This window comes from Nomascus leucogenys, chromosome 3 (genome assembly GCF_006542625.1).
Source record: "Nomascus leucogenys isolate Asia chromosome 3, Asia_NLE_v1, whole genome shotgun sequence".
NCBI lineage: Eukaryota > Metazoa > Chordata > Mammalia > Primates > Hylobatidae > Nomascus > Nomascus leucogenys.
This window is the reverse complement of record NC_044383.1, coordinates 65,089,094-65,104,718: the sequence shown is the minus strand read 5'-3', so window position 1 is coordinate 65,104,718 and position 15,625 is coordinate 65,089,094. Positions and strand designations below refer to the sequence as shown.

The 15,625-nt window shown below is 34.3% G+C and overlaps 1 protein-coding gene across 1 annotated transcript in view; it reads right to left on the bottom strand.

The window, feature by feature from the left end:
• EYS (eyes shut homolog) overlaps positions 1-15,625 on the bottom strand; it is a 1,808,075-nt gene that overhangs the window by 1,111,036 nt on the left and 681,414 nt on the right. The window contains 3 exon segments of the mRNA XM_030809409.1: positions 2,842-3,041; positions 11,383-11,461; positions 12,398-12,569. Of these exon segments, the coding sequence (XP_030665269.1) occupies positions 2,842-3,041; positions 11,383-11,461; positions 12,398-12,569 (451 nt within the window).

Genomic DNA, 15,625 nt, shown 5'->3' with positions numbered 1-15,625 from the left:
TTAGGTTGGCAATTAAAAAAATTACAGGCAATTTTAAAGGGTATCACAGTCTTTATCTTTTTTGTTTATTTGTGAAATGTCATTCAGCATTAAATTTCAATTGGAAAAAATAATTCTAAAATAATTATAAGAGCAAGCCTATGGAATATTCTGCAGGTCATTAAAGGCTGAAATATTTTAATAAAATAGTTTTCCTTGCAAGTAAGACCTCAGGATAAATACCCTTAAGGTGCAAAGTTATAAAGTTGAGTAATTTTCCCAATTAAAGTCAAACAAACCTTAGCAAAATCATTAGCAAACCGGCAACAAGAATGAAGACATTAACTTTTACTATGATTGGCATAAACTTTGAAGCAAAAATAGTATAAAGATAATAACAACAAAATATTTTACCAGGTTTTTAAGAGTGACATGATTCTTTTTGATTAAATTTAGAGAACACAAAATAGAACTCAGAACAATAAGTTCAATTTTCTTCTTTAAATATCAAATAATTTTATTAAGATTTTACATAAACATATTATGGATTAACCCTTAAACCATGAACAAATCTGATAATTTAACTTGAAAAGCGCTACCTCCTATCCTAGAATATGAGTTTTCTTTGGTAAGTAAACTACCTAAGGACTGTGTTGACTTGGCACCAGCTCTGACTTCTCAGAGTGTAGCGTGGGGTCCCAATAGAAACTGCACCTCCCAAAGCATTACCATTGACAGATCTTCAGGGGCTTTTAAACACATTGAATCAGTAATGACAATTTTGGAGACAGATGACTCCTATTTAAATACAATTTGAATAACTTTATAGCAGTAATGAATGCCTATGCTTATCCCTGGGAAATATGCCAGGAAAAGAAGCAGGCATCTTCAATCTGAATTCCACTGGCTTCATGCTGTAAAAAAAAAAAAAATCAGCCTAGCTAGCCCATGGATAACTTTTCCCTAAAAGGAATATTTATATAGGAGCTTGCTATGGTTTAGGTGTCCATACCAAAACTCATGTTGGAACCTTAATTCCTAGTGCAGCAATGTTGGGAAGTGGTCCCTGTACACAGTGAAGAGAACTTTAAAATAGATTAAAGTCTTTCTCATGAGACTGGATTTGTTCTCTCAGGAAAAGATTAGTTCTGGGTACAGTAGGTGTCAGAAAGCAAGGTTGCCTCTCCTGTTTGGTCCTTTTTGCATTCCAGCTTCCACATTCACATCTCTGCCATCCTATAGTGCAGCATGAAACCCTCATCAGAAGCCAAACAGATGCCTATGCCATGCTCTTGGGCTTTTCAGTCACTTGAAGCATAAGCCAAATAAACCTCTTTTCTAGTCTCTGTTATTCTGTTATAGCAACACTAAATGGACTAAGAGCTCTTACAGTGCTTGATTTAACAAATACTAACAGATTGTAAAAATACACATTTTAGGTTTATGTTTACTTATTTTGATAATCCATTTTTTTATTGAACAAAATGTATTTCCATGAATTGAATCCTGATTTTTAACACTGTATCCATCAGAAATATATGTTCAATTTATGATTAATGACTTAGTCCAGGCAATTATTAGGTTATAACCCTGAGAATCCTTGCAGCGGTCATTTTAATAGTTTTGTTTTATATAATTTCCATTTGCATAAAAACATGTTTACTGTATTTTATCAATCTACAAAAGTACAATAAACAGAAAGTATGTTCAAAACACAAGATACAAGAAAGAAGGATTTAAAATACACACACACACACACGTACACAGGTACACACACGTCTGATGTATGTGTATATCAAACAAAAATGGCATGTTAGGCAATGTGTAATAACTAGTATCTATGCCATAATAATAAACATTGTTTGCCTATGGTAAATGTAAGTTAATATTCTTGAACTTATATGAAATTAGCATCTATGTGTGTCTTACTAGAGATATACACCAAATAAAAAATACAGTAGATATCAAAATATATAAATAGGCAAAACATGCCCTAGATATTGAACACAGAAAATAGGGAAGTGACAGTATTGTATAGAAGGCAGAATATACTAGTGTCTTAAAAAGAAATAATAAAATATAGAAATGATAAGTATACTTTAGTAGTAAATAACTATATATCAAGATATACATTATAAACCTGTCAGTAATTTAAGATATATGACAGAAATACAGTTCACAAATTTTAACTTAACATCAGCCTAGCACAAATGAGACTGAAAGGAGGTAAAGTATGTGTGTATATTTTTTAATACCTGGGTTCGGTTATCATTTTACAAGTTGAACAGATAGTGACTAAATTCTCAAATGACCAATCTATTGGAGATACTATATAATCAGAAATAACAAAGGAAAAAAAATTCATCTTCTAAAAAGTTAAAAACTATACCTTTAAAAAGTGGTTTAAAAATATAGTGATAGACTAATTTGCTTTTATAACTCAAATAAAATTTTTATAACCTATTAAGATCTCAGGAGATAGACATAGTAACAGAAATGAATCTCTGGCTAGGAATTATTCTATAAATGTGAAATATTAACAAATCATTCATTGGGTATAAAATATTCGAGAAAAAGAATAAAAACCCACTTTGAGAAAGGAGAAGAGATAAAAAACAATTATAAAATGAGGGATAATTTAACTTGGAAAGCAAAACGTGGGAGTGATATGAATATACGATATTTGGAAAATATAAACAATGCCATTTTGTAACTGTTATTTTCCAAGTTGTGCTTATATATATATAAGATAAAATCTTACTTGAAAACTTAGTATTTACATTGCAGAGTGCATTACTAGTGGGATGTCTATAAGCTCTCCTAAATATATATTTACTTACTCGTGGGTAAATAAATACTGACCTGCAGTCAAAAGTGTGTCCAGGCCCATCAACACAAATCCCTCCATTAAGACAGATGACTGACTTAAGTTCAGGCTCAGCACAATTATCAATGCTTTTTTCACAGTATGCACCAGTGTATCCACGTGGGCAAATGCAAGTAAACCCATGTGCCGACTTCTGACAGAAGCCTTCATTCATACAAGGGATTGATGTGCAGTCCTAGATTAAGAAATACAGAATCAAATTTGATTATTAGTATAAGGCTGACCATTTTAATAAAATTATATTTTTATTTAAACATAATCTAAAAAACTGATGTGCAAACTTGTTTGACATTTCCTTCCCCTGTTAATTGAAATATATGTTTATGATAGTCAGTGGTTTTTTACCTTTTATTACCAGAAAGACTCTGTCAAATATTCTATTGCTGATTTACCAAGAAATAAAATCATTATTAACCTTTATAAAAACATGTACCATGTCAGAGAACTGCCCCTGCCGCCAATAATGGTGCTAAAGCAAATTTCCTCTGCAGATAACAGAATTCACTGGCCCTTAGTGTCTACCATACCTCTCAGTTTTCCCCAAACAGCCCCAGTTCAACTCTGCTCTCCTAGGGTAATGACTAATAATACTTCCATTAAATTTCAAAGGATTTCTGGGTTTGATCACATACTTAGAACAAACATTTCACAAAGCATTTATAGCCATGTAAAATAGCTAAAACATCTGTAATAGCTGAAGTTTGCATCCAATCATAATCTTTTAATTACCTACTTTTTCCCATGCATTGTCCAAATGTATGTCCAGCATTTCTGACATGTATAGCTGCAGAAGTGCAGATGTCTTGTAGAGTTAGAGGAATCTGGATAATACCTATTACTTTTTAAGCTTAAAAATATTTTAAAATTTCTCATAGTTTTACTTACTTATTCAACAAATGGTATTTTATTTATTGTAACTACATTGATGTGCAAAATGGTGATCATATCACCCACCTCATATGGTGTGCTATGAGAGTTAAATAAAATAATGGCACTGTGTCTTAAACATCATATGTGATCAGTAAATATTATCTTTCTTTCTTCTCCACTCTGAAGGCCAAGGGCTCAGTCAGCCTCTATTTCAATCTTTTGGCACTTAATTTGAACAAGAAATATGTTTCTCTGTATATTTAGCTTCTACCATATCATACCATATGCTTTTAAGTTTACAGTTTAGGGTTTATATATACACTTACATTGTGGAAAACACATGTCATAGTACCACAAACATGGTATGACATTATTTTCACAATGTAAACTGAAAAGATTTGCACCCATAATTCTGAGAAATAATTTATGGAAAGTTATGACATCATTAGTAAAACTGTTTATTTTTAATGAGTTTTACCTAAAGATAATATCTTAATGAACCTAAACCAACTTGAATCATTTTGCACTCTAGGTCTTGAGTTCTCACATTCTCAAGGATAATTGCATACGCAAACATAAAATACTTCTTCAGCGTTTTACCTTGAAAAGTGATAATTTTCTAGAATTATTACTCATTAATTGACACCTATGCTTACAAATATTTAGTGACTTTAAAAAAAAAGTGCTAACAACAAAAACTCATACTGACAAGACTATTACGGAAGCCATTGCATTAATATCATGTATCCACTGGAAAATTAGATGATGTTAAAAGTTATCAGAGAGATTAATTAGCATCGTCCTCAATTAGAAATGAATTGTGCACTGCAGTATAATATTCCAGTCATGCCCGGAACTTAGATAGTGATCTTGTACACCCCCACCCCCCACAAGTGATAGAACTAAGTATGTTTTTATAAACAAATGCTATGATATTTGTTCCACTTTTGCTGAAAATGTGAACTTGTTAAGAAAAACCAAGGGCACATAGTAGACTATCCTGTAAGTATTGAAGTTTTATTTATGGAACAGAAATGCAGAATTCCATAGGGAGTGGCATGGAAACATGTTTCTCCCTTAGCTCTATTTCTAGATATGTTAGAATGATTTATTAGAAAACATTACATAAACTAATTGAATTGTATCTCCCATGGGAAGATAGGGATAGTTTTTTTTTTTTTTTGAGACGGAGTCTCGCTCTGTCGCCCAGGCTGGAGGGCAGTGGCGCAGTCTCGGCTCACTGCAAGCTCCGCCTCCCGGGTTCACGCCATTCTCCTGCCTCAGCCTCTCCGAGTAGCTGGGACTACAGGCGCCCGCCACCACGCCCGGCTAATTTTTTGTATTTTTAGTAGAGACGGGGTTTCACTGTGGTCTCGATCTCCTGACCTCGTGATCCGCCCGCCTCGGCCTCCCAAAGTGCTGGGATTACAAGCGTGAGCCACCGCGCCTGGCCAGGGATAGTTTTAAAACTGCCAAAAGTTCTGTCTCCAGCGTTTCAAGAATCTTTTACTAAATTAATTAGAAAGCTTAATGGGAAATACAAAGGCAATTTCTTTTTAGAGGAAATCAAATTGTCATTTAAAGTTCTTGATCTTTCCTGGTTTAAAAATTTAAAAGGATGCCTTTCCTTTTGTTCATCATCATTTACATTGCTTTGCTATATTCTATTTAATATAATAAAGTGCTTTCCCAAAGAGTTCGCTAAAATAATTTCAGAAAATAAAAGATATAAAAGGTTGAGTATTTAGAGAAAGAGATGGAAGCTGGGAGGAATCCTGCAGACCAGGGCAATCTAGACAACAGAGCTTGACCCCAGTGATATATTCATTCAACTTGTACTGAAAATATTATGCAGGAAATGTGCAGGAGCATGAAAGGAACAGGGCAGTGATACATTCATTGTGAAATTCTTAGACAGGGCAAAGTACTAACTGGGCTAGTAAATGTGACAGTTATCTCACTGACTCAGATAGTTGTGTTCTCTCTGAGGGATGTGATTTAGATCCACAGGGTTGTCCTGTGATCTCTTAACTGCCTAGAAAAAGAAGTTACCTAATGTCATCTTTACCATAACATTTCTCTCTTGGCATCACGTTTTACTTTTTAGCATTGGTGTTTTGGGTAGTGGAATACTTTCCTCAATTAAGATCTTGGAGAAAGGGAAACAGACACGGAGAGAACTACTATTTGAAGAGTGGGAACAGAACAAGGTACCTACTAAGTCCCTACCATTCCCTCTGCCAAGGCCTATTAACCTTTACAGAATTGTGTGAACTTTGTCCAGTTCTGAATAAAAACTGCTAGTGTAGTCCAGTGTTTTTAAATGCGTATATTCAAAATCTCATTAATTTTGTGGGCTTTTACTTTGTAAGCTGTAGGATTGGGCAATCCAAAAGACTGAGAACTTTGATGAGATGTAACTACGGAATCTGTAGCATTGTAAGTGACATGTGGTTGCTGTTGGTAGTAAAAAGAGTCTGGAAAAGGAAATGCAACTTCTCTTACCCCCACTTGTTTTGCTCTTCTGATCTAGGTTTGGGCTCACTTTTGCATGAGTCGTGATAGGCTTTCCCTAACTTACGGATTCAAGATTTATGGAGTAGGGCAAATAGTGGAATAGCTAGAGAACAAATACCTAGAGAGCATAAGGGCATTTATTTAAACAAAAGATACATATACCAATAAGTAATAATCACATTTTGCCAGAACAAATACGTAGGAAAATATTTCTAATAAACACAAGTATGATAGGGCACACACAAACAGATGTGCAAGAGGGGGTCTTAAAAGTAGTGCTGATTATTTTCTGCTATGAAATAGCTAGAATGAGCTCAAACCTCTGTACCTAAAACACAGAAAGAATTTTTAAGAGCAATAGACTTAAAATATCTTTAATATCCAAAAAAGGATACTAATTAAATAAATATGGTATTTCCACACAATAGAATATTAATAAGAAGAAAGTAGAACAATATACGGTAGTATAGAATATATATATATATAATATATATATATAAAGTAGAATAATCTCCTATAATTGATTAAGTGAAAAAGGAAGTTACTCTGTGTGTAATGAATGTTCCCATTTTGCAAGATCTTGTTTATTTTCAAGATTTGTTTCTAATTAAAGGATAGCGATATTCTCTAAAATAATTTGTAGGAAAAAGCTGACCATTTGTTGAGGGAGATGGACTCCAACTCAAACCCTCTCTTGGAAAGCATTCTGATGGTTCAATCATTTAATTTCAAATAAAAAGAATGAGAAGAACTTGTTAAATAAGTCCCTTTTAAACCTATCAAAAATCACAGAACCTTTAGAGTTCTGTAATCAAGTAAATTTGGATACATGAAAATAATTTTCTGAATGCCAGAATCCACTATGTACTAATGAAAGAATAACAAAAAATAGAAAAATATACATGACATACATGGCAGACAAAATGTAAATTATATTAAATAAAAAGCTCATAAATTACAGTCCACACTCAGAGAAACACAAATACATGCACTCGTGTGTGTACTCAGTTTTTTACGTGCAGGGGATACGTGTACAGCCTTGTTACACGGGTGTATTGCACTTGGGTAGTGAGCATAGCATACAATAGGTCATTTTTTTGAACCATTCTCCTCTCCCTTCCTCCACCCTCTTCCAGTCCACGGTGTCTATTATTCCCGTGTTTATCTCCATAGATGTTGAATGTTTAGCTCCCACTTATAAGTGAGAACATATGATATTTGTTTTTCTGTTCCTGCATTAATTACCTTAGTTAGTTGTATGGCCTCCAGCTGCATCCATGTTGCTGTGAAGGACATGACTCTTTTTTATCAGTGTGTAGTTTTCCATGGTGTATATGTACCATATTTTCTTCATTCAATCCACCACTGATGGTCACCTACGTTGATTCCATGTCTTTGCTATTTATACACAGTTCTTTAATTCTTTCCTTTTTATTTAGAGAACTTACATGAGTCCTTGCTTTGTATTAAGTCTGCTCATAACAATATATTCACTATGAGTTAAAGCACGAATTCTCTTACTTCTCCTTCATCTGAGAAAGTCACGATTTTTTAATTCTGTAATTAGTTTTTTCCATTTCAGTATATAACATATATTTATAATTTGATATCTTAAAAATAATACTGCTTCCATGTACATACGCATGGTGTATGAGAAGGATACATGCCATCCTCCTAAGTCTTATCAAACTTGAAAGAAAAATATCTGCTTTCTATGTTGCCCTACTCACTTTTCTTTTCTGTTTGTGTGTGCACATCCAGAACTTAAATTACATTTTTTTCACTAGTCATGGCATATGTTCTCTCCCCAGGCATGCATTTGCTTTTCTCCAGCATTAATTCTAATTTTTAAGGCTTCCTTCTAATTGTCACTTGGACAAAAAACAAAACAAAGTGTATTAGGTTTCTCTAGAGAAACAGGACGAATAGGATAGATGTATATATGGAAGGGAGTTTATTAAGGAGTACTGACTCACACTATCACAAGGTGAAGTCCCACAATAGGCCGTCTGCAAGGTGAGGAGCAAGGAAGCCAGTTCGAGTGCCAAAACCTCAAAAGTAGGGAAGCTGACAGTGCAGCCTTCCGTCTGTGGCTGAAGGCCCAAAAGCCCCTGACAAACCACTGGTGGAAGGTCCAAGAGTCCAAAAGCTGAAGAACTTGGAGTCAAATGTTTGAGGGCAGGAAGCATTCAGCATGGGAGAAAAATGGAGGCCGGAAGACTCAGCCAGTCTAGTTCTTCCGCGTTCTTCTGGCTGTTTTATTCTAGCTGAGCTGGCAGCTGACTAGATGGTGCCCACTCAAATTTGAGAGTGGGTCCGTCTTTCCCAGTTCACTGACTCAAATATTAATCTCCTTTGGCAATACTCTCACAGACACACCCAGGAATAATACTTTGCATCCTTCAGTCCAATGAAGTTGACACTCAATATTAACCATCACAGCAATTTTGTTTGTGTTGTTGCCCATTTTTTTCCACTCCTAAGGAGCTTCACATATAACACCTTGCCCTCTATTGACCTGAGTGCTCTTTTCAGTTAGTACTGCCTATCTTTCTCCATTTCTCTTGCCTCTTTAGCCTTGAAAAACAGTTCATGAATCTCCTGCAGAGTGTGTTATCTAGGCATTGCACCATAGAGAAAGTTAAAATAAATAGGTCAGCTAGTAAGTAAGATAGAGAGAGATGTAGATCACTTTCCATGTGGAGCTGCTCAGGTAGGAAGTGTATCTAATGATTATTATATCTCAATTTCTTATAGAAATTCAATATCTAAGATTTACAGAATGAATGAGCAAAATTACATATAGAGTACACTTAATGTATTAGTGAAACATGACACAATTTTTAAAAATGTATTAAAATATAATAATTATTCTAGATGGTACTGGTGCAAATGAGATAAGAAGTAAAGAAACAGAATAGTCCAAAAACTAACCCATATATAGAAATCTATTATATGAAAAGTGGAGCATTCCAAATCAAGAAAGAATTAACAGACCCTTTGATAAAATTTCTTGGAAAAAATGATTATACTTAAAAGAAACCATTAAGTTAGATTCTTAGCTTTTATCAATCATAACATATTCACTATGAGTTAAAGCACTAAAAGTATCATGAATTCTGTAACTGTAGATGAGAATATAAAAATATATTTTAAATATTGCAATGTGAAGGATTTCTTTGGAGAGCAGCAAAGCCCAGTTAGGAAGAAAAAGGTAAAGAAAAATACGAAAATCTCACAATTCATAAGCTGTATAAAGTAAGAGTGTCCAGACTCCATAAAAGATTTGCATTTTTTTCAGAACCTAGTAGATTTTATCTATAATTTAAAATAATATATACGAATCAATAAGTAAAGGGCAAGTAATCAAAAAGCAAAGGGCTATAAGTAGGCAAGGCACAAAGAACTACAAATGGCAAATAATAGTATGGAAAGGTGTTCAATCTTGATAGTAACCAAGGAAAATATAAATTAAAATAATGACAAGTTACATTTTCCGCATGAAATTGGTCAACACTTTGTAAAAAGTGATTGCATTTAATAGGATCTAGGTAAGCCGGTGTGCTCTTACTCTCATCAGGTAAGTGTGGTCTTCAGTGTTTATTTGGAATACTTTATAGCTATTAAAAAGAATGAATCAGGACTCTTTGCATTTTAATGGAATGATTCCTAAGATATACTTCTAAGACAAAAAAGTCACTGAGTATAATGAGTTTACTCTTATGTTAAAATAACAATATTAGGAAAAAATCTAGAATCACATAGGTAGAATTTTAACAATTGCTCTCATAATATTGGCTGTGTGTGTATATATGTATGCATGCATATATACATACACATGTCAAAAAACATCTATTTACTGATATTTTAATTCAAAACTAAGAATATGATATTTGTACTATCAAGAAATACGGTTTTAGAGATTACTTCAGGCAATATTTGCAGTAATGCAAACAAGACGTATGGTTCATTCATTCTCTACCAGGGAATTTATTTATCACATTTCCTTTTCCACATCAAGAATAGCTTTCACTATCCAGAACAAAATAAACACAATATCAACAGATAATTATGCTTTTTAAAACTGTGTGTCAGAAAATGTGCTAATTGTTTTACATGCATTATCTCATTTAGTTCTTGCAATAACCTGAGGTAGTTACTGTGATTATTTTTATCGAATAGTCAAAACATAATTTCAAAATAAATGTAATTTGAGAACACACAGTAGGTAAGTAGCAATATAGAGTCAATCTTGGTTCTCCGTGAATGCATTTAACTACTCCATCACCCCTCTCTGGAAGGGCCACTTACTGAATAGCTACTGTGTTTCATGTGCATTCTCACACATGACCCTGTGATGTCAGAACCAGTATAGCTGTGTTTAACTGACGAGGGAGAGAGACACAAAGAATGTAATAAAATACCCATGGTTTCACAATGACAAAGGCTTTTAGTTTGTATGCTTCCTCCCTTTACCATGTTATCGTCAATCAAAAATGATTTGGAAGAACTCCCTGGTATTCCAAAAGGCTCACAAGATTCTCATCCACCAAGAACGGTCACAATTTTCAGTCAACCAACATTTTTCAACAAATGAGGCATCCCATATAAAATACCATATGTCAATCACACCGCATGAGACTCCTGAAGATTGAAAGACATATCCTGAGAATATTAAAGGTGTTGCCCACTTCCTGATATATACGTCCAGTATTTATATTCTCCTTGTGATATCTGAATTAATTGAATCCTGTGTCATCCCTACAGATCCACAGATACCTCGGTCTCCTAAGACCAGGGAGGATGAGGCAGATGGTAAAATTTAGGCCATCTGAGCAACTGTTGATAATGGCTACTTCTAGGATTTAGTTTGGTGGGGCGGTCGGCGGGAGGGAGGGGAATCGTGGAATTTTGTAACAAGAGATGAAGAAGGAAAAGGTGGGAAAAAAAAAGCCATGATGTGTAGTTTTGTTTGGAGCAGCCGAAGAATTACACAGAAGAAAGATGAGAGAACAGTTAAATTATCAACAACTGTGGAAGAAATGACTCTAAAACCTACAGCAAGCAATTTGATTTTTCTTTTAAATTAAATTTTTGTCATGTAACTTTAATAAAATTATAAGACTTACATTAATTTTGATCTTACATTGTGTGCCAGTCCCATCTGTGTCACATGAACATGGATATTCATTAGTAAGTTCTGTGCACCTGAAACACAGAATTAGAATTAAATTTTCAAATAAGTAGATGTTAAAGCATAACTTCAAAGGAGTTTCACCATTTAAACTTTTCTTTCCTAGCTCAGGTGAAAAAAGCACTCCCATGAGCAACACAAAGCAGAGTTTATTCCTGGGTTTCTTATCCTTGAAGGTGACTGGACTGAAAAAAACGGATCAATTTTCATTTTTGCCATTTTCCCCATGGCAATGAAAAGAATGAACAGTTTTAAAAGATAAAAAGTATGTCTAGGGCTTATGTGAGAAACTGAAGTTAGCTATGGTCAGCCTGCATTGCAGTGAGCTGCCAACCTTCTTTCTCCTTTCCCTGCTTACAAAGTAGATGGCAGGATTAGAAAAGAAAAGTAACGCGGAAGCAAGCAGCATTGTGCATCTGTGATACATTCTTCTTTGCCACCTGCATCTCCTAGAAATACCTTCACTCTACATGTGTATTAATCAATATTTTGTCCATGATCAGAGGAGTTATTATACAGATTCATAGAGTCATAAAATACTTTCCATACACATAGGGCTGAAAGAACCAGTTTACTTAGGAACATTTTAAATACCAAGTGTGTGGTATTATCTCTCCATAGAGCAAATAATAGAATGTCTCATCATTACCTGCTAGTTCTATTACCATGAGCAGTTACCTTTAAGTATATTGAAGTCTAATTAATCCACATTTATAGAAAATTACTTTATGCTAATGAACAGAAATAAAAGAAGGGCAGAGATAATGTATCAGTACATTGCATTAGCTAAAACTGGCAGCATCTGTCATCTTAAATGTACTTAGCTCTTGTTTTATGGAAGAGCATAATTAAAATTATCTTTATCAACTTTCCCTTGACATTAAGTCTTAAATATTGTGAGTTAAATATACTTTCATAAAGCTAATAATAAAAAAAATAAAAATAGCTACCTTCCATGTAGACAAGGATTTGAAAGGCAATCATTTGCATTTGTTTCACAGTGTGTTCCAAAAAACCCACTCTTGCAGTCACAAGTATAATGATTGATGCCATCGATACAAACTCCATCATGGAGACAGGGCTCTGATAGGCATTCATCTAGATTTATTTCACAATCGATGCCTATGTTGGAACAGACAAGGCAAAACATGAAACCATTTTAATACAAAACTCAAAAGTTTGTTCATTACGGTAAACAACACCAAGAAACGAAGACCTCTCTCTATGATAACTTGGTATTTGGTAGCAAAAGAAAATATATTTCAAGGTTAAATATATTTGAGTCTGTGGACGTTCAGTTTACTAATTTAATGTGAATGACAAAAACAAAGCACAAGCTTAATCTACTGAGGAGATTGTTTTTAGTGTGACATTTGTTGAGAATATTAGTGAAGTAATGAATTATATCAAGTTGTCACTGTGAATGCTAATTCCTAATTTTTTTTGTAATGGTCTTTGAGAGTCAAACATTTATTACCTACAAGAATTAAGAATGAGTTTGAAGTTTTCTAAATTTGGCTTTAGTGAGTCTGTTAATGGGCTCTCTGAGATTTCTAAATGAAATCTAACTTTGGCTAAATACCTGGGATTTTCAAAGGCCAAGTAGCGAATATTTTTTAAGCCCCTACCAGGAACCACCTCTATGCTCAACTAGAGGTACCAAGCCAAAAAACAAACTTCCTTTTAACCCAGAAACGTTGTTAGGGAGGTAATAATTTACAGATAGAAAACACCTAGATAATAACATAAGCGGAGTTTAATGGAAAGCAAGATTGTGTTTCGCATATTTGAAACATCTGGAAAGAGCACAGAACCATTGTAGAATTGTTAGAATAATTTCTTTGCCCATTATATCCATTAGTAGCAAGCATCTACTAATAGAAACTAGCATTGATTGAGCACTTATAGGTGTGCCCTGCCCTTAAGGCTTCCTGCACATTATCTTGGCTAATGCTCATCAAACCGATAGGCAGATCTCAGTAATCTTAACTCACTGGTGAGTATTCAGAGTGTAAGTAAAACTTCCAGGTCACACAGGCCATAACAGCAAACAAGAATTTAAATCATGTTTCCTCTAACTTGTGCTTCTGATCATCACTTTAAATTACCTACCCTGCAGCTACTCTGATATGTGCATAAGTTGCTATGCTGAGTAACACCGTGGATACCAATTGGAAAACATGGTTCCTGTAGCCAATACATAATACCTAGTTGTGAATAAAGATAAGTAATAAGCTTATTACAATGAAGAAGACAATAATGAAAATAGCTGACATGTAAGGCTCTATGTGCCAGGTACACTAAATTTCAGAGGTTCATGACACAGTTTTATTTCCCACTCACTCTCCATGACTAGGGTGAGTTACAGATACTCTTTACATTGTCTTCACTCTGAGACCAATGTTAATGAAGCATACTCTGAGACATTGACATCTGTGTTTAAGAGGAAAAAAGACACTTCCCTTTCGTATTAGGCTTGGTCATATGACATAAAATACAGGTGGCTCTTCAGTCTTTCACCTACAAATCAAGTTATATGACAAAGTCCAACAGAAATGGAATGGGAAAGAATGTTTCTCCCCCAGGAAAGGGCAGATTCTTTTAACAATAAAATTGAGTACAAGCATAATCAATCAAGCTTCTCACTTGTAAATGAGGGTTACTTATTGGTACATCATAGGTTTATTGGGATGACAGAGTATAGGCATGCATCGAAAACAGCCTAGCAAAGGTCTGATACATGTTTAACATTTTATTACTTTCAGGTTCTTGATAAAAATATCACAAACACATTATATTTAATTAGTGATTTGAGTGGTTCCAAAGACACTACCATTCTAATTAGGAAGATAAGTGAAAAGTCTCTGTATCATTATGTAGAATGCTAGCAGAGACAGTGCTGAAATTTTCAGTTAAAAAAAGATAGATGGCCAATTTATAACAAAAGTGTGGAGGCAGGGACAGAAAGTGTTAAAAGAGTTTGGGACAGGATGCGTCCAGCAATGTTGGGAGATGAGGAGATTTGACAAAAGACACTCCACTCTGTTTTTGAAATGTTCTCTCCATAAGAGGCAAACATGTCTCAATTTAGCTAGAGATAGCATAATCAAAATTATCTTAGGATCTTTTTTTCCTAATGTTTTATTCATTAATTAAAATTGTGGTTATAATTTGACTTTCTAAGTAGCCTCCAAAGAGGATAAGAATGGAATAACCAGCCAATGTGAACATTTTGGTCTCCATAATCCATTCTCATTTTTAACATTATAGTCCTTCAGATTCATACATATCAAAGTCCCTTTTACCTTTCTAACTTCATCTTATTTTAATCTCTACTTTACTTAAATTGACCTCCTTATGTTTTCTCAAAAGTTTTAGGCATGCTGTTCCTAAATGACCTTTGTACTTTTATTCCCTTTCCAAACAATCTCTTCCAAGTATTTCACCGTTTACATCTTCTTCAAGTTTGTACTCAAATGTCACTATCTCAATGAGGACTATTCAACCACACAATACAAAATTGCATTCTCGTCTTAATCCACAATTGCCATTATCCTGTTTTATGTTTCCCTCCTATAACAAGTAATCTCCTTCTAGCATTCCAAAAGATTCATATTTTTTTCTTTTTGTCTGTATTTCTCCATGACAAGCTTAGCTTCATAAAGGCATAGATTTTGTCTGTTTCATTCAAACTGCATACATTCAAATATTTGTTAAAAAATAAATCCTTGTCATATACGTGTGTGTGTGGGTTTATGTGTGCATGTTTTTGTATTTTGTTTTACAGATTTCTGTTATTTTCTCAGAAATCCCAGCCTCTTCCCAACAACAAACAAAGCAGTTCTTGAGAATCTGGGGAAACTGTTAGTCCTTGCAAAGGTGAGAGTCAGAATCCAATGAGGTGATGGTGATGCCTCTGAGGTGCATAACTAAAAGAGTTGTCTGTGCAGCCAAGGGGAAATATTTAATGGGACCTCTGCTTTTTCCCACCTTCAAATAAGGACATGTTCGTGTGTGAAAAAAGACACACAGTTGTGGAGGGTCTTGGATTTTGGTTCGCAATGGTCTCCCACAAATAATTACCAGTCTATCCAAACTCTAAGTTATTCATCTGTAAACTATGAATCAAAATATCTCTACTGTAGCACAGTAGAGAAATGTTCATAAAGTACATATAT